This window comes from Lepidochelys olivacea (genome assembly GCF_965140295.1).
Source record: "Lepidochelys olivacea isolate rLepOli2 genome assembly, chromosome: 5".
Lineage (NCBI taxonomy): Eukaryota > Metazoa > Chordata > Testudines > Cheloniidae > Lepidochelys > Lepidochelys olivacea.
In genome coordinates, this window is record NC_140415.1 from 101,307,788 (window position 1) to 101,327,857 (window position 20,070).

Genomic DNA, 20,070 nt, shown 5'->3' on the forward strand with positions numbered 1-20,070 from the left:
GAAATGTGTTTCCTAGGGAGGTGGTGGAATATCCTTCCTTATAGGTTTTTAAGGTCAGGCTTGACAAAGGCCTGGCTGGGATGAATTAGTTGGGGATTGGTCCTGCTTTGAGCAGGGGGTTGGACTAGATGACTTCCTGAGGTCCCTTCCAACCCTGATATTCTATGATTCTATGATTCTCCTGCTCAAGATGACCTCTTTCCCCAGGTGACTGCAGTTTCCTCCTTTTTAAAGGCCTCCTCCCTACCATAGGTGATTGACAAGGCCAGAGGGGCAGGGCTAGCCCTGCACACAGGATCCTTCCAGTGCCTTCCTCATCTAGTATGGGCTCTATAAATCCAAATCCCATCACACATGCTGAAGGTCCTTTTCTACCAGCACAAAAGCTTTCATAGATGACAAGAAATATCTTGCTTTTCTGAAAAGTGGATTTTTCTTGTTTAACAGCAGAGGCAGAATCTTTGTTATAGACTCTGGACCTGACTTTGATTTTGCTTATGCTAGTTTTTATACTGGCGGAATGCCATTCCTTTATTATTCCCGGTTTACACTAGTGAGATCACAGCACTGTGAAACAGAGCACTCCCTTTCGTTGTATACCTGTGTTTCCTTAATAAATGTAGTTTCACACTGAATGACAAAACAACTGAAGATTTATTTATTTCAGTAACTTTTTTCTGTTCTAAACAGCAAAAAAAAAAAAAAAAAGCCTAAATCATGTTGTTTAAATGTATAAATTTTTCACTCCATGAAATGTAAATGAAAGTGATCCTGCACCCTTCCAGGGTAAAATTTTGGATCTAGAGCGTAGTGATTTGCTTCAACAGTCACTAAGCTAAAACAGACACAGTCCTGCTTTTGATACAGGAAGTGTTAGGCTTTTGTTTTTAAGGGTTTTGAAAGAAACTCTCGGTTTTGGTATTTTTATTGAAGCTGCTAATTAGTGTTCTCGGGTGTTCTGTGATCCCCTGTACTTGGGAGAGAGTTTCTAGACCCAGCCTCTGCTTGGCTTCTCCTTTTAGGAGTAATGGTTCTGTCTAGTCTGGAAGAAAAGGTAATTCATTCATAATGGTCCCCATTGCTCTCATGTTTTGCTCACATGCTAACCACTTATTTATTTTAACTGTGGAGAGGTAAGATTTTTCACTACTCCCTTGTGCTCATGCTACACTTGAGATCTAAGGGGAGGAGCAGGGAGTGTTGTACCTTCACAGCTTCCATTGCTTTGCTCACATTTTAGGTTGGTGATGCAATCGCTTTTGCTGATACTTGGCTCTGGGTGAACTTTTCTGTACTCTGGCCCACACTCCAAGTTCCTGTATTAGAGGGATTTCTCTCAGACACTACATGCAGTGTTAGCATACTTGGGGTGGTGGGGGGCCTTATGAGCACAGCTGCCCTACTTGTGTCATACTTCTGGGGCAGGGCATCTCACCATGCTAACAGTTTCACAGTTGCTCTCTGGGGTAGAGATTGCCCCCTCCCTGTTCCTTTATTTGTGCACCAGTTCTGTGGATTCTAGCACTACATTGGTTTGTTTTTCTTTCCAAGGGGTTTAAATTGCCCAACTTCATTTCTCTTTGTTTAAGAATGTGGTCCCTGCTGATGTATTGCACTCAGAGATCCTGCCATCAGAGGCCCCATTTATGTTTGTCTGTCTTACTACCTCTCTGCTTCTTTATAGATCTCAGGAAAGAACAGTGCTTAAGCCACTGCTATTGGCAGAGGGGATATGACACAATATCCCACTTCTTGTTTTTACTATCCAGGAGTAGGTCCAGCCAGTCCCCACTTGTGTTCAGTGGGGGTGTGACTATGTGTGCGTGCGCACACACATGCCTGCTTGTAAGGTTTCCGGAAGTTGCTGTGCATTTTTTTTTTTTTTGTGCTAAAATAAAAAAATAATGAATTCTATTATGTTACTTAACATAACACAAACCATGAAAAAATGAAAGTCTAGCAATCAGCAATCTAGTGGCACAAGCATCCCGCCTGCATATAGCTTGTGTATCACAGTGCTTTCAACTGATGCATTACACCCGAGATGCCAGAACAAATTGCATTAGTTATGTAATATACAACTGGTGAACTATATACCATATGGCATGACGATCCCTGTGCAGTTCAATCAGTCAGCTGAGAAACTGAATAAAACATGGATTTCCATAAACTTCATGATAAAGTATAGTTCTAAGAAATGTCTAAAAACACTTTTTTTAAACTCAGATGCACTGCTCTAAAAATGTTTTCGCTCATTCTTTTTAATATTAAAATATTAATTAAATATTTTATCTTAAAATATTTGCTTTGTAACTAGTGTTTACGGGTCTACAAAATTTCTGTTAGGAGCAAGCTAGTTGGTAGCTGTCATATTCACGCTACAATAACAATATTTTTGAAAAATTTTTCAGCACCTTGGCCATACAGTTTGTTAAAAGATAAAAACTATTGACCAAGACAGCCTCTAGCTTTCGTGCATGTTAGCCATCTAATCAAGATAGAAATCCTAGTAGCATATCTGCACTTACATTGCATAGATCACTAGTAAAATATTTTAATCCTGTGATTGTCTTTCATATACTCTCATGTGCTGATAATGTTGTGTTCTGCCTCTCAGAAGAATCTGCTATTTTCTTCCTCATTCCATTGGTCTTCGGCTGTCTGGCTAGTTTAATTTTTGGCCTAACCTGTGTAGCAAAAAGTAACAACAGTGCAATGTGGTTAAAAATGAAAGAGAGAATTACAGAAACTTAATGCAAGTCATTTATAAAGTATACAGGGAAATCACAAGTTTTTCTTTCTATAGGAACTAAAGTGAGCATCAGTCTTCCAGAGATGCATAGGAATCAAATGATTCCATTAATCAACAAGTACGCATCTCCATTCTTTGGGCAGGTGGAATGTTGAGACATTAGACTGCAGCCCTTTACCCTTGAATTCTAAAACCAGCTTTGCTACTGACTCCCTGCATAGCTGTGGGTGAGTGGCTGTATCTCATTGGTAAAATTCCTGCCATGCAGGAATGTGACACAGGTTGATGATATTTATACAGTACTTAGAAGATTAGTGCCAGGTATTAGTACTGTCATTGTTTGAATTTCCAACTCCTGGTGCCAAGAATTTTGGCGGATCTCTGGTCTTTCATCTACCTTTTAGGAAAAAACATATCCCCACTGTTTCCCCCTGTAACAGGAAAAGCCCTTGAGGCCGGGACCCTCTTTTTATAGTGTTTGTACAGCACCTAGTATGATCGCTTCCTAGGTGCTACCACAATACAAATAAATAATAATAATGTTACCAGTTCAGTGGATCACTGTAGTCTTCCAAACTCAAAACACAGGCCCGCAGTGAAAAGGCGAATGGGGAAAAAACGATATGAAAAGCCTACCTTTTTCAGCAACTTTTGAATGAGTGCATCTTGTACACTAATTCGGTCTTGCTGCAGCTCCACTTCGGTAAGCAACTCATCAATTCTTACGCTTTGAGTGTGCACAAAAGACTAGGAAGAAGGGGGAGGAGGGGAGAAAAGAAAAGATGACTTTGAAGCTGCAAAAATCTTTGAATGTGTTCCAAGGTTTGGTTGCAAAATACTGGGGATCTTTTTTTTAGCTGGAGGAATGATCAGAACTAGAGTAGAACATTATTTTTAGAGGCAAATCTTGTAGTCCCCATACAGGTAAAATTCTCAATTAAACCAATAAGAGTTTTGCCTGAATAAGGACTGCAGGTTTTGTCCCACTTTTAATTGTATGTGGTAAATGAATTCACCACTACAGTTTTTGAATAATAATTAGTAATTATCAAGCTATACAGTGAACAAAAATAAAGACAGCTCAGACCCGGAAGAGCTTACATGTAACCACATAAGTCTTAAATAAAGAAAAAAATGCAGAGCAAAACAGACAAGCCTGTTTTCAGCTCATATGGTAATAGATTTATGGATTAAAAAAAAAGTCCTATGTCTAGTGTCCACTTTTACTGAGAATCACTATAAGTGAATAAATAATCATGCTAAAAGATAGATTAAGAAGATCAGGTGTTAAAAACTCCGGTACTTACCATAATGTCAGTCATACTCACTGAAGTACTGGTGTTAGTCTTGTAATTTAGGGCATTCTCTATCTTCTCCTCTAAAAATTCCAGCCTGGTGTTGAAAGTCATTCTGTAATGCATCACTTCAGCAAGTTGGTTCTGGAGCTCTGCAGAGAGCCTGCTCAGAACTTGGTTCCTAGTTTGAAGTTGCTGAGTTTTCTCCATAAGACCATTTCTCAGCCTCTTATTTAGGCTGACCTGCTCTAGTAATTCTATCAAGGAGTTGTTAAAAATGTTGAGCTGTTGAAAGATGTAGGTAATTTTCTCTTTAGTATGGTCAACCTGCTCCTTTAACCCAGCTCCAAGCTTCAGGACACCTTGAGAGAGCACATGGATTTCCTCGCTGGAATAATGAAAGTGGGCACCTTGCATTTCTTTCTTGCTTGATGCATAGTTGCCTTTGGTTACAGTGTTTAGAGAATGTGCAATACTCAGGAGGACCAAAACAGATATTTTGTGCATTGCAATTTGTAAAGATTTTTAGCCTCCTACAGATCTGCCAGCCTGGTCTAAGAAAAGTTTCCCAATGGACCACTTTGAAGGTCCCAGCACACTGGGAGAAAATGTGAATGCGATCAACAATTAGAGCAAAGTATTTTCAAATTCCACAGGTTAACCCCTAACTTCCTATTGCAGTAGAAGTGCAGCTGTTTAAATACTGGGAGCTGGAGGTTTAGTGATGAGTCTATGCTTTAAATTCCAAAATATTTTGCATTGAAATTATATCAATCAAAAACATCCTGGGAAAAAGAAGATATTGAAGCACGTGAGATGATGATTCATATCACGTAATACATATGACTACACAGGAACATGTTATCAGTATTTTGGGAAGTATTAGATTACATTAAATGTCATGTACCTACAAGGATAGTGCTATTTATTAAATTTACGAGGACAAAATAATCTCCTCATAATTATCAACAGTATCAGAAATGAGGGCTATTTAAGGAACATTTTCAAGAAACTTCTTTTGTTATCTTTCAAGCATATTGTCTGCTGTATGTTAAAGCCTAGAGTTAATGATCATCAGAAATTTAACCCTTTAGTTCATTAATAAAGATTTAATACGTTTAGATTTGGAAGTAGATCAACCCTTCTGCTAGTGCAGTTGGAGAGAACCTAGATCCTAGGATCACGGAATGAACAGGAAAGTTGTGGTTCCACAAACATTGTCCCTGTACAAGTCCATGAAATTCCCCATTCCCTTTTTTTCTAATACTCACAGAAGGCCCTTGGGTCAATGTACTTCGGGGTCGAGTTAGAGAGCAGGCCTTACTCCTGGCTTATCCTGTGGATATCAGGTTTTAATGGTACTTGAAACATTAGCATCTCCCATTGGGTCCCTTGCACAAGTGTGAATGAGCCTTCCTTCTGGATCTCCAGGATTCATGGGGGCTGGGAGGTCACAACCAATTGCCTCTTGTGCATCCCACAAAACACCCACTTGAGTGGATGGTTACTTGGAAACTCCATGAGATGGACCTCACAGAGTTATACCCAAGCCCCAGCGTAAACCTAATCTGGATCTGAACACTTACTCCGGAACTGATCTCTAATTTTAAGTATAAGAAAATATTATCCAGGCTATTATCCATATTAAAAGTGAAATCATATTTTAAAAACCTAAAGAACTATGGCCATCTTGAGAATTTATGCATGTACTTCCTTTTAAAATAATGTAGCATATTGAAATTCTGCAGATGCACCATTTCTTCTGTGTTTTCTAAGTTATTGAAAATGAGCTTATATAGTCAGTAAAATAACTGCAATTTGGGATAAAGTTTACAGCCATTTTACTGAAGACCTAATAATGAGTGAAAACAATAGAACCAATAGAGACTATGTTGACATACACTAAATAACTGCATTATTTGTATTTATTACCATCAGCAGCAAGTGACAAGGTTAATTTAGTGATCACAGTACATCTGCATATCAGTCCGTGTTCTGTATTAATAGTGTCTACCTAGAGGTATATTGAATTTTATTATGTGTGGTATTCGTGTCCTAGTCATCCACAGACATATCTATTGTTGATTAAAATTTGAAACCCAGTCACACTGGGATGTAACTCACAAGTAGTTGTGTAACTTAGTGTGAAGAACTACCAACCAACACAACCAATAATTATGAGTAATGTCATTTAAGCACAAGAGGGTCAAAGTCTTAAAGCCTCTGTGTATATTTTATTTCGGTGGAGGATAGATCTGCTGTGCCCTGACCATGAACTTGGCCACGGTCAAGTCAGTGCAGTCAAATTGCATGGAGATGTAGGACAGGACAGCGAGTTCAGACCACAGTGGAGTTGTACAGTGTGCAAGTCAGGGCAGGGTTTGACCCCATTGTGTTTAGACAGAGCAGCACAGTTGATCTCTCTTCAGAGGGTTCTCCAACCCAAGTCAGTGTTATGTGCACGGTAAGGATTGTTTCTGTGAATTGGTGATTTTACTGAGAGACTCTAATTAAATTAGATTTGCATTAATTTTATGTTGTCATCTTTATTTTATTAATTATTGTCTTGTGGACTTGCATTAACATTGTTTTGTTATTATCTTGGCCAGTGTTTTGTCTTCATTTGACATCAAAACATCTTCTCCACAGCTGAGCATTTATATTGCTTTGACACTGACTTGCACAAAAATTTTTCTACCATAATTTTTGACCTTGTAACATGGTGTCCAAACACTAGCACTAAAGGAACTCAACTTAAAAATCAGACTTCTATCTGAAAATGCTGTACCTGCTATAGCTACAAATCACAACTAAAATGACTAAAACTGAAAGACATTATGTTCTTCTGTTTTAACAGTATGTTTACCTTTTTCATAGTCAGGCTTCACGGTTCCCCTGGATAGTCAGTTGATTTTCCCAGGCTTTTGTGTTTGTTTTTTGTGTGTGTTGAGGTTTTTGATGGAGCAACGGAGGAGAGAAAAGCATTTACAAAAACAGAAAAATGCAGTTGAAAGTCAGAAAACCTGGCAGAGAGACTTAGGAGCAGAAGTAGTACCTGAAACTACTTACATCTTTAAAAAAAGTTTTAGATCTCCAGATGCTGGTGTTCATTTAACACTATCTTGAGAACAGTAATTGCATCATGCTATACCCCATTTATTTACATGTGAAACTAGCATAATTGAAAAATACTTGAGAGTACCCATAAAGGATTTTTAAAGAACATCAAATAGGCCTATACTGGTGAAATCTGGAGTGGCAGGCGGTTGTTTTTAATTAAACTACATTGTACCTCAAGTTTGATGTTCGAAATCTGATGCAAGTCATCTTCAAATTATGTTGGTCTGTGTTCAAAAAAACAGTTTTACCTTTCAAAAAAAATTCTGGGAAGAAAGTTTGCAGTTGGGCTGACATCATTTATGCTAAAGTTCACCCCAGCATGATTTTGAAATGCTGAGATTGTTATTAATTGGTGTATGCAATCAGCCAAGCCACAGCGTTCTTATCAACCGTGTTCCAGGACGCTGAGTCATTTTGCAGTCCTCAGCAATGTGTGTCATAGTTTGTGGCTGCCCACACTGACATAGTGGACGTTGCTGAGATAATAAACCCAAATGGAGATGTTTATAGTGGCGAAGCTAACTCAGTCTTTAGCTGCGGTGATGCTTGTATAATGCTGGCTAAGTAAAGAGACAGTTTACAGTACAGCAGTTTGAAGATGACATCCCATAACTAGAAACAACTGCAGCTGAGTAAATCCCAGAGTGTTTTGCCCAGCATAAGTGCTCCATCCTAGAGGTCATAGGGTAAGGTTTCCCTTACGAAAATTAATCTCCAAAAAAAGCACTCAAAAAATAAAAAGAGAGAGAGAAAAAGTTGCTTATTTTTAAACAGAATGGGTCAAATCCTGAGCCCTGGTGTGGCCCCTTTGCATCGTCACTTTACATCACCCACAGCTGTCGTGAGGCGAGGACTCACCGGTGCGGCACCTCCTGCTGGTCATCTCAGGAATTCGCTCTTTCCAGCCTTCGGAGTGCCCTCTGCAAGCCGGTGTCTCGCCTGCCACTGGCCCTGTGTCCCTCCTGGTTCTGTCCCAGCAGTATCCCCTTGCTCTGGGTCTCCCCTCCCAGGGGAACCCCCAACCCTCTAAATCCACCTTGCCTCAGTGGCTACTGCCAGTCATTATCTAGCCCCCGCTCACTGGGGCAGACTGCAGTGTAATGGCCACTCATCACTGGCAAGGGGGTAAGACCTGCTGCTTTTGCCTATCCTCAGGCTGCGCCTCTGCAGTCCCAGAACCTTTCTGGGCCTTTACCAAGGCCTGCAGCCTGGGGGGTTTACCAGGCTGGAGCTCCCCAGCTCCCTTTGCCCTTCCCCAGCACTGCTCCGACTCAGGTACCTTGCTCCCAGGCAGCCAGTCCTTCCCACTCCAGGACTAGAGGAGACTCCTTTGCTTCTGGCCCCCAGCCCACAACTGGGCCCTGATTGAGCTAGCCACAGCTTCCCCCAGCTGTTCTCACTCCCCTTATTTCCAGCCACAGCCCTTTCCAGGGCTGCTTTTACTATTGGCTCCCCCAGGGAAGCCGTCTCCCAGGGCTGTTTTAACCCCTTCAGGGCAGGAGCGGGTGACCACCCCGCTACATTCACCCTTACCTGTCTAGTCTTACTTGCTGTTACAAGGAAGTGTAAATGAGAGCACTGAGGTTGCACAAGGAGTCAAGTTGCCCCCTGACTGTTCTGAAAATTGGGGGAGCCAAAGATGATATACGAGCCACATTTACCCAGGCACCGACTTTACAATGTACCGGGGGAGTTTGTGTGTGCACTCAACTTCCAGCTCTACTCCAGGCCTTGACCCCACTCTACCCCTTCCCCCAAGGCCCCACCTCCACCTCGCCTCTTCCTGCATTTGCATTAGAAGAGCTAGATACAGCCTTTAATGGAAAGATTAACCATACTGGGATACCTTTGCTTTTCTCATGACCCTTTCCACCAGATACAAATGTCTAATGGCTCTGTGCATTGATCTCCCTGAAAGAGGATGTTTCAACCTTGTGTATCAGTTACTTTTCTACTTTTATCTAAACCAAGAGTAGCTGTGACACATAGGCCAGAATGTGTCCATTAGGCACAGCTTCACTGCCCCACTGGCATTACCTGGAGAAACTGATCCCCGGGGAGACACAGTGCCTCCTGGAGTTCCCCAGCCCTACAGGAGCATGCTGCTGTGCCACAATTTAGGAGAATGTGCTCCCTCCCATGCATGGCCTGCTCGCTGCTGGTTGTTGCGGTAGGGAGGGTGTTCTGAGTATTGAGCAGGCAATCCAGATGAGTGAGAGTTAGTGTCACAACTTACCCTGCAACTCTGGGTGCCTTACAGTGCTTTGCTGCTGGAGTTCCTAGCCTGGAATGCTCACAACCAGTTTACAAGCATGTAGGTCCCACACTGACGTGTCTGTGCTAGACAGCCCTGGTTCAGCAGCTCCCACCCCAACGGCCTGCCTACAGCCCCACTTTGGCTTCCACCAGCTTTGGTTACTAGTTGCAGGGTGAGCCCAACACACTCCCAGTCCCAAATTTTCCCCAAACCGTATACTCTCTAATGTCCTGCCCCCTCCTGGGCAGTTTGGAGAAATAATAAAGTCCATTTGTTCCTCTAAAGACACAAAAGCTACCACCTTGCCACATTCACTGGAGTTAACATTCACTTTAATTCAAACACAGGACTAGAGATTTAGATTAATAATAAAACAAATGTATTAACAAAAGAAAATAGGATTTTAAGTGAGTTAAAGTATAAAAGATAACGTTAGAAAGGGATACAAGCAAATAAAAGTGAAAACATGCCTCTGAAAGTCTAAAACTTAATCTAGCAAGGTACAGATTTTGTTCAAAATGCTTTTTCTCACCTATATTCAGTTTCCAGAGAGTTCAACCCCTCATTGGCGGAAGGATCCATCTTTCTCAGCATGCAAGAGCTCTGTTCCTTTTTGTGTGTCTAGTGATGGATGCAAAGATGGCTTCTGTCTTTGCTTGTATCTTCCAAAGTTCAATGGCTTTGTTTCAAGAGGCAGGATGATGTCATGCTGTTCTTCCCTTCCTGTCTGTAAATGGGGCTTCCATTGTTTTGATTCCACCATGCTTAATTCTTAGAGTAGACAGGTAAATAGCTACTTTTCTCCTGTCTGGGAGGGAACCTGTTTCTCCCTGTTTGGCCACAGACTTTAAAACACAATATCATTTAGTATCCATAGTTCCTCATAGGGTGTCAATACATACATTTCACAGTTGTATTAATCACCAGTATGTCATTAGCTTTCAGAAAAGACCTCACTCTATACACTTCTATAATACAGCAATATTGTATTCAATCAGTTGATTCAATTGCTTATCACCTGAGGTTCACCCCCACCCCTGTAATTATATACCAGTAAACCTTTGCACTGTAGTCTTCTGAAAAGTAAAACCCAGACCCAGCTTCTCTCTCCTGCTGGGGCATAGACACTATGCTGGCTTCTCCGTGACTTGTTAGTGTGAGGTTTGCCTACACCCCTTGTTAGCTTGAGAGGTCCGTTTACACAATATGTAAATACATTCTCATTGTCATTCCGAGTACTTTGGAAGTGACTCGCAGGAGGGGAAAACACATTCCTTTGTCTGGGGCAGACTTGTTTACCATCTCCCTCTGATATGCCTGATTTAAACACACTTGAGTCATAAATCTAGCATATATCTGTAACATTTCATACCCATTGCACAGATACCTCACAGAAGAATATAAAATAAATGATCAATGAGTTGTTAGTTTTCCAGTGATACCTCATGAGGCATATTTTGTACAAAGATTAGTACAGTAGTATGTAGGATGTGAATACAGGAGTGCTTAATGTCCAAGAGAGCCATGTCCGACTCCCTGTTTTCTCTCCCTCTGTTGGGGTGGCTTGTAGTCTGTGTGAAGCACTTGTGACCAGGAGGGCTGCTAGTTGTATCTGGTTGATGCATAGTGGGAGGAAGCTCCATTTACCTTTATCTTCCTGACCTTACACAGACCAACCAGGACTTGCCACACTGGCCCTTTACAAATGCAAGATATTTAGTGCCAAATGCTGCCCTTTACCGTCCCTAGTGGTGGTGGGGTTTGCAAATGTGAGACCAGTGGAGATACATGAGCATAAAAGGGGTCAGAATTTGGCCCTTATCTATGTACTTGCTGGATTAATTAATACATTGGCGCCTCCTCATATGTATAGTCAGCAGAGAGCTCTCTGTTTACACGTGATTTTACACATCTTTCATCTTAAGTCACATCTAAATGTAAAATCCAGCACTCAGGGTCATTATGTGGATTTGTGACACCCTCTATAGAGCTGCAGATCCATAAACCAATGAACAGATTATACAATCTCTCCTATATGTGTTGTTCACCTCTGACAGGTGTAATATTGATAATATCCTTTGTTTAATAAGTCATTCAGCCGAGCATAATTCAGTAGAAGTTACCAATATATTTTGCACTTTCCTTAGCTTTTCATAACATCATGGTGAGAGAACCTAGCTGAGTGGAAATTGCATATAAAAATGTAAATGGTAGATTGCATTACTCTGCGAGACTTGGCACACAGCAAAATGAAAGGCAAGTCATGCACTTGTTTGTCCGCTAAGACATGCTGCAGTCCGTCTAGCATTCCCTAGCTGATAAACCAACCTGGGATATGTTTTTAATTTCACTGTGAAGCCTGCTACATCTCACAAAGTACTGCAACCCTAAACATTGCAGTACACGGTGATAAACAGACCTGCGTTTTCTACATCTCAGTTTGTTTGTACCAAAAGAATAATAATAATTAATAATAATAATAATACTTATCTCTTAGATATAGCGCTTTTCATCAATTGATCTCAAACTGCTTCACAGTCTATAATATATTTATCCTCACAAAAACCTCTGTGATGTAGGAAAGCACCATCATCCCCATTATAGAGATGAGGAACTGAGGCACAAAGAGGCTAAAGAGATGTCGAGACTGCATGCTCTTTACAGCAGCATGTAGAGTACATACATGACACCGCTCACCCCAGCACATGTATAAATATTTATTGTAAATGGTGAGACACTGCTTAGGCGAGTAGAGTAAGGACACACCTGATCCCTGTGTGATGAACCCAGATACATAGCCTACTTGGCTCTCTACAGCCCAAGCAGTGCCTTCCCTATTTACACTGCTGTTTTGAGTGGTGCAATGGAAGAGGAAGGAATGCAGAGGAGGTCTCCAGCAGTGAGAAAAGTCTCGAGGCAGCAGACAAAGGCTCTGGCAGCTTCCTTCTGCTGTAGCCTTTCCCCACCACAGTGAAAGACTGGCAGAGGGGAAAGGCTTTGGCAACTCTCTGCTGTTGGAACCTTTCCCCACTGCTTCCCCCTGGCCAGATAGTCATTAGTCTACTTTAAACACTGACAACATGTGGCAGAATCCTAGCTAAGAAAGGCCCCCCACAGCTGTCAGGCCATTATAAAAACAACTTTCATAACAAACAGCCGTGTTTTTCTCCGTTGGGGCTTTCCTCAGAACGGGATTGCACCCAGATAACTGAATGGCAAATCTGGCCCAATGAGTGGTATGAAGTGACTAGTGTGCTGCTGTTATAGCATGCACAAATGCAGCTTCTTGTTTGTAATTAACTCAGTATTGTGCCAGCCCCACAGAAGTCAACTGTAGTTTTGCCATTGACTTCACTGGGGTGAAGCACTGGAACCGACTTTCCAAAGTGCTGGGGGGTGTTTGACCCTGGCTCTGCCTCAGGCCCCTCCACCCCTCCCCCCTTCCCCCAAGGTCCCATCCCCACCCCGCCTCTTCCCACCCCTGCTCAAACCCGCCCTGCCTTTTCCCACCCCCACTTCACCCCCAGCCCGCCTCTTCCCACCCAGTTCCACCCCCTCCCCAGCACACTGCATCATCACTCCACCCCCTCCCCACCAGAGCCTCCTGCACACTGCGAAACAGCTGATTGCGGCGGGCAGGAGATGCTGGGGTAGGGAGAGGTGCTGATCCGCGGGGCCCATTGGCGGGCGGGAGGCACTGAGGGGATGGAGGGAGCTGATAGGGGGCTACTGGTGGGTGCTCAGCACCCACTATTTTTTCCCCATGGGTGCTCCAGCCCCAGAGCACCCACAGAGTCGGCACCTATGTGAAGTACCCTTATGTATCCTTGGGCTTTGATCCTGCAGACTCTTCCACTCTGATAGCCTCCCCTCCACTCCCCAAAGTCAATGGGTCTTTGTGCAGGTGCAGTGATCTGCCTATGTAGAGAAGCTTGCAAGATCTGGAGCTTAGTTAATTGTAAAGGTATACTACATTTCCAGGAGCAAGCTGCATTTTTTTTTTAAATATGTGTATAAACATTAGTAAAAATAAATCCCCGAAACCAGACACCAAGAACTACAGGCTGAAAAACTATTTAAGTGCCATAGTTAATCTGCTATCGCTATTGAGTTGTTATAACCTTGGCAAATGTGAAACAGAATTGTTGAGTTTACTCGGTGAATTCTCTTTTTTTTGCATCTCTGAGCATATCCTTCATTCAGAGCCAATTTCTCTGTAGGAGAGAAGCAGCAGCCCTATCCAGCAATGCTCTATATTTGTCTTGTGTTATTAAGAAGTTCTTATAAGCTTTGTTTTTGCTCTTTAACATTTGCAGACAATGTAGGCTCACTTTCCTGAATAGAGATTTTTGCGTTTCACTGCAGAAAGCAGGAATGTTCATTTATTACGGAATCAGCACATTTTATTACATGAAAATGGTCTTCTTTTGTTTCCATATCAAATTGCCTCATAATAAGCTATATCACTAGGTTCTGGAATGCTAGGGGAATGAAGGATTAGCTGAGACTCAGTGTACCTCGAACTTTCCCTTCCTTGGCAAGGAAAGCTTTAAATGCTAGGTCTGAGTGTTACGAGATTTTTTAAAAAAATTTTTATTTGCCAGCAACTATAAAAGCAGACAGCTGCTGTCTAATGAAAGAATAAACTAAAACAAAATAAAAAGTCAGTGAAATACATCATTGCAGCTCGGGCATCCAGGCGGCTTTGTATTGAACTAAACAGAACATTAGGCGGACCCGGATCAAAAAGTGTATGTGTGTGTATTGTTTGTTGGTTTGAACCAAATACCTAGTGAAAGTCAAAGCCAAGTGAGTTTTTGTTTGTTTGTTTGTTTGTTTTTGTTTAGTAGAAATCAATGAAACTCCTCTAAATCTCTCCTATTCACAGCTTCCTTCCCCATAGAAGGTACAGGCTCCTATGCTCCCCTGTTGGTCATGTAGTCTCCTATCATCTTCTACCATCTCCAGTGAGCATCTGAGTGGCCCTTGCTCCTCCTAGATCTTGGAGGACCATCAGAAGGCGTATTGCTGTCCTATATGGATAGATAATTATAAAAATTATATATATACAGAGAGAGAGAGAGAGAGATTTGTTTTAATTGTGGGCTAGTTGCTGGCTTGATTTCCCCCATCCCTCCATCATACATACCAGTTAAGGGTCTCCTGAGAAGAGTGATGGGAACAAGGAGCTTCATTGGCCCCTATTCTCCAGCAGCGGGACTGGTAACAGTTGTTCTCTCTGTCTGTCTAGCAAGCCAACTAATGTAGGTATATCTTTGCCATGGTATTTGAGTGGGACTTGTATTTGTTCTCACACGAGAATGGAGATTTCCTTAGGTCCAAACATGCTAGCTTGTCTCTCAGCCCTAGAATAAAAGGGCTGGGCGACAGGGTTCTTTGGAAGAATGGGGGAATGCCAGGTTGCCCTCTCAAAGGCATAATTTATCTTTAGGAATACCCCAAAACATACGCTCTTTATTGTGCAGCACCAAAATCTTACCCTTTTCCAACAATCTCTGTAGATAGAAAGAGATCTTTCAAAGCCTTCAGTCTGTAGGTGGAATTACAGCATTGGAAGAAGAAGAACCGAGTCGATGCGATGCCAAGGACTTTGTTCTTCAAAAGCAAAAAATTGTTCCTTACTCATTTACTTTTCCTTTCTTTTGCTTCCAGAAATCTCCTTTATGTTTACCCACAGAGGTTGAATTTTGCTAATCGACTGGCCTCTGGAAGGAACATTACCATTAAGATTCAGTTTATGTGTGGAGAAGATGGTACCTGTGCAATGCCGGTAATATAGACTAAATAACAGGTTCAGACATCTGTGGAGCATACTCAGCTAGCTGCAGTACTGACAAAGCATGTGAAGGGTTGACTTGTGGCCTGATGCTTCACACACAGCTATGATTTTTTGTGGGCCTTGCACTGAAACCAGAATGGTTTCGATCACAGTGCTCATGAAGCATGCAGCAGTTCGCATCAGGAAGCGGAGCTAAAGGACTGAGGAACAGCAGAAGAGACTTGTAATTAGAATGGAACAGGGACATATCCTCCTGTATTCTCTAATGCTTCATGTATTACATGAAAGAGTAAACACTCTGTAGCTTCTATTTAAAAAAGAATAACATTGCCTTCTATGTAAGTGCCATGTTGGGAACTCTACCAGTAAATCCACAGAGGTTCAGAAACCTGTTAAGAATGTTATATTCTGTGTCCCACTGAACTAATCCTGTGCACTATGAATACACAAATATCAGGTCCATCCAAGCACTGAGGATAGAACCTGTGACCTTGACACTGGAACAGTAAACAGATCCACAGTGAGACAGAACTGGTAAACATCTTTGTATGCAGATGACTATTCCATTCAGCAGCCCAAGATATCTAGATATCTTTGTGTGGGAGAAACTGTGCAACCTTGACGTTCTTTTAACAAAGTTTTCTTTTAGATGTTTAAATATACAGTATTGAAAAAAGTATTTAAATCTGAGTGTTCTATTTTCTGTCAGCATGTTGTCATGAATGGGGTGTGTAATATATGTACGTCCCATTCATGACAACCTGCTGATAGAAAATAAAATACTGTCATTTTTCAACATTTAAATCTTTCTTAAAGGTGATATAAAATCTGATAGCTATATGCCTGATCACCATTACTTTTATTTTTGAACACAGATCATTTTTGGAAAATCTTCAGGTCCAGAATTTTTGCAAGAGATGTACACAGCTATCACATATCATAACAAGTATGTGTACTATTATTAATATTTTTATTATATATTAAATACCAGTCATTTGCTCAGGGATGCTTTTAACTGTACATAGCTTTTAAAAACCCACACGATTAGTGAAATTCCATATTTTTCTGATTCCAAATATTGCTTTGAAGATTTGTCCCATTCAGAATTGAAATAATCCCATTAATTGAAATCATGGAGAGTGGGGTGTATTATTATTATTGATGATGATATTAATGTTAATAACAATTAGTTTTATTTTTCAGAAGGAAATTCAAGGTTTTTCCCTATTTGAAAGTTAAGAAGTATGTCCAGAAGTAAAAAGTAGTGCTGGGACTTTAGAATATTCCTCATTTGGGTGAATTAGCTGTTCCAAACAAATAGAAACACTCAGATGAATTTGGACCCAGAATTTAGGTTTTGTTAAAATGAGTGTTTTCAGAACCAAAGATTAATAGAAGGCATTTCTGCAAGCGTGAAGAGAAGAGACATCTGAGGTGACTCAATGTGCTCTCTCCATTTCAGCAGGGCAGCTAATTCATAGATTTATGTTTACTTATGAGTACATCATTGGCCTACTTTAGCTAATACACATCTTGATACATCTAGCTATTTGACTAGAGACTTAGACAACTCATATCATAGTAGTATCTGGGCCCCTAAAGGCAAGGTAGCCTTCCTGCCTGTTTCATCTTTCAAGATGTTTGTGTTTGGTATTTTTAAAACAGGTCTCCTGACTTTTATGAAGAAGTGAAAATTAAACTGCCTGCTAAACTCACAGAAAAACACCACCTACTGTTCACATTCTACCATATCAGCTGTCAGCCAAAGCAAGGAGCATGTGTAGAAACCCTCCTGGGATATTCAGTAAGTCACTTGTGATTTACACTTCAGCTTCCTGTGCACACAGGCTTTTTGTACAAATAACTAACTAATTTCCTCACTTAGTCCCCAGCCAAAATGGCAAAAACGCTCTATTTTGTTATCAGAGAGACAAGGAGGGTGAGGTAATATCATTTATTGGACCAAATTGTGTCTGCCATTCTGGGACCAACATGGCTACAACAATGCTGCATGTATCCCCTTATAACAATTTCCAGACATGAGTAATAGGTCTTGATTTTAACACTTCCCAGCAGCCACATCTGCATTCAAATGTTACGGCTTTTGTGGCTACATCAAAAGAATGAACAAGCACAGATAGAGACCACAGACTGGATCAGATGCCCTGATCCTGCAAAGACTTCTGCAGGTATTTAACTTTACACACTGAGAGTGGTCTCAGTGAAGTCTGACCTGATATCATGCACTGGCTCTTTCCTACGTCAATTTAAAAAAAGAAAAATGAGAAGTTAAAAGCATGAAGTAATACACTTGTGTGATGCATTTCTTTGTCCTAATGTTGGGAGTAATAAGTCTTAACTTAGATGGCTTGCTCGTTGGAATGTTCTGTATTTTTTTCTTTAATCAATAAAGGATTTTTTTTAAAGTCAGGAAAGTGATGATAAGTATAATAATAGTTTACATGCAGAGAATTTCTTTCAATCCAGAAGATCCCAAAGTGCTTTACAAACTTATGGCCTGCAGTCATGTGCAGCGCATGAACTGCTGGCTGCGGGAGGCTAGACCCCGGCCGGCCCTGCTCCCACCACCCAAAGACTCACACCCCTTCCCCCGCCGAAGCCCCCCTTTCGCGTAGCCCCTACCAAATGCAGGGCAGGCAGCCCCAGCACCTCCATCTCTCCCCCCGGCCCTGAGTGATGGGTGGCACGGCCTCAGCCACGCCAAGTCCCAGCTGCCCTAGCCCCAGGTCCCGCATGCTTCCCTGAAGAGGAGCAGCCTGCCTGGGCTGGGGCCAAGGGGGAAGGGCAAGCAGGGCTTCTGGGAGGAGCGTGGGCAGGGCCACACCAGGCTGTTTGGGGAGGCACAACCTTCCCCAGCCTATGCAATGTGCCGCCCATGCCTGCAATCAAATTGTGGAATCACCCTTTGTTACATAAATGTTTCCAGTGACGTCATGTTTGCAGTGGTGGTGTAGCCGTGTCAGTCCCAGGAAACTAGAGAGACAAGGTGGGCGAGGTAATATCTTTTATTGGACCAACTTCTGTGGGTGAGAGAGACACGCTTTCGAGCTTACACAAAGCTCTTCTTCAGGTCTGGGTAATGTACTCTGAGTGCCACAACTCAGTGGAACAACAAGGTGGAACAGATTGTTTAGCATAAGTAGTAAACACATATTTCAAGGGGCCATTCAAGGTGAAAGTAAGCTCTAAAGCTTGTCCCTCTCGCCAACAGAAGTTGGTCCAATAAAAGGTATTACCTCACCCACTTTGTCTCTCCAGTGACTTCGTACATTCCTATTGCTATCTGCATACAGCACCACTTACGTCCATTCACCTCTAAGGTGAACTATGTCAGTGAAAAAATTCTCTTCACAACGCTGAAGGGAAGGGAGATGTTGGCCAAGGATATCAGTACATTGCGGTAACAAAAATTCCATAGCATCATTGATACCCATGAAGTATATAATGGACCTTACTTTTTGCATGCAACCTCCACATAGTAAGCTAGTTGGAAGTCAATTTACCTGCTTCAGAAGGATCTGAGTCGACCCCTAACTTTTTACAAAATATACAATAAAAGATTGTGTTACCAGTTGTAAAGTTTGTACTATTCTTATTGGCCCCATTCCTGCAAACTCTGACACAAATACTTACCTTTATAATGGGAATTGTCCCACTGAAGTCAATGGATTCCTCATTTGTCTTCAGGATCAGGGCATCAGTTAGTTTTCTTTGTCTGCAGGGTTCCATTCACTGAATTAAGGAATGATTCCAATCTGTTATGCTTGAATGTATTCCCCCTTTCAAACTTGAGTGGCATCAGAATGCAATGTATCCAAATGTTATTTGGATTAATCTTTCTGATGCTGATCCAAGTAATCTTGATGGCAACTGTGAGGGCTCAATTCATCCCTGGCATAACTTTACTGAAGTCAATGGAATTACTCCAGAGATCTCTTTCGCCCAAGATGTGTACTACTGTGAATTAGAAACACTGACATTTCGTATATACGGACCCTATAACCTCCCAGGAGGATTCATCGGAACAATTTATGCCAGTTGGGAAGCTCTGTGTTTGTTTTGTTCAGAAAGGATATATTTTAAAAACTGTCCAAAGTGTTGTAGATGGGGGCGGGGGCGTGATGACACTTCTGCAGTAGCTATCAGTGAATTGAAAATGCAAAGATTTTGGCAGAAATTACTGTGGAGCCAAAACTGTTCTGGTCGATATCTAATCATTGTTCTGTTGACTGTAATTATCACAAACTAGATAGATAGCCATATTCTCCTGCAGTAATGAATATCACTTTCTTTTTGCCTCATCTGTTTCAGTGGCTGCCAATTCTATTAAATGATCGTCTCCAGACTGGACATTATTGTCTTCCTGTTGCCTTGGATAAGTTGCCTTTAAACTATTCAATGCATTCTCCAGAGGTAACAAACAACGTTACTAATAGATACTATTTCCTCAGTTAAAAGGGCACTGTTGGTATTTTAGGCTCCAACGTTTGCCTAACTTGATTGGAGGAACCCTTCCCCATGCTTAAACAAATCAACCAACCAATCAACCAACAAAAAGACTTTAAAGAAAATCCCTAAAACAAGTGGCTCTGCAGTCGTGCACCTGCTTGTGGGTGCCAGAATAACCACTTGCTTGCTGGTGCAGGCCCTACAGACCTCCAACAAGCTCCATCCTTGGGGTTGGGGTCATATGACCCTTAATACTCTCCTGCTACTTAGTGGCTCAGAACATCCAGCTATCCCACAGTGTATGGGAGTGTCGCTGCCTAGAGGCTTCAGGAAAGGTATTCCCAAGGGTGGAGAAGAAGGGATCAGCCTCCCCCAA

At 41.7% G+C, this 20,070-nt stretch overlaps 2 protein-coding genes across 2 annotated transcripts in view; one reads left to right on the forward strand and one right to left on the reverse strand.

Moving 5' to 3' along the window:
* DOCK8 (dedicator of cytokinesis 8) overlaps positions 1-20,070 on the forward strand; it is a 138,434-nt gene that overhangs the window by 65,089 nt on the left and 53,275 nt on the right. Inside the window, exons 15-18 of the mRNA XM_084629548.1 lie at positions 15,098-15,215; positions 16,100-16,170; positions 16,890-17,028; positions 19,557-19,658. Of these exons, the coding sequence (XP_084485674.1) occupies positions 15,098-15,215; positions 16,100-16,170; positions 16,890-17,028; positions 19,557-19,658 (430 nt within the window). The remainder of the gene's footprint in view (positions 1-15,097; positions 15,216-16,099; positions 16,171-16,889; positions 17,029-19,556; positions 19,659-20,070) is intronic.
* On the reverse strand, positions 2,310-4,697 carry LOC311521279 (angiopoietin-related protein 3-like). The gene is made up of 3 exons (XM_084629559.1): positions 4,060-4,697; positions 3,389-3,499; positions 2,310-2,687 (listed from the first exon to the last, which is right to left on the reverse strand). Exons 1-3 carry the CDS (start codon positions 4,552-4,554, stop codon positions 2,574-2,576), a joined length of 720 nt encoding a protein of 239 aa, XP_084485685.1. The 5' UTR covers positions 4,555-4,697; the 3' UTR covers positions 2,310-2,573.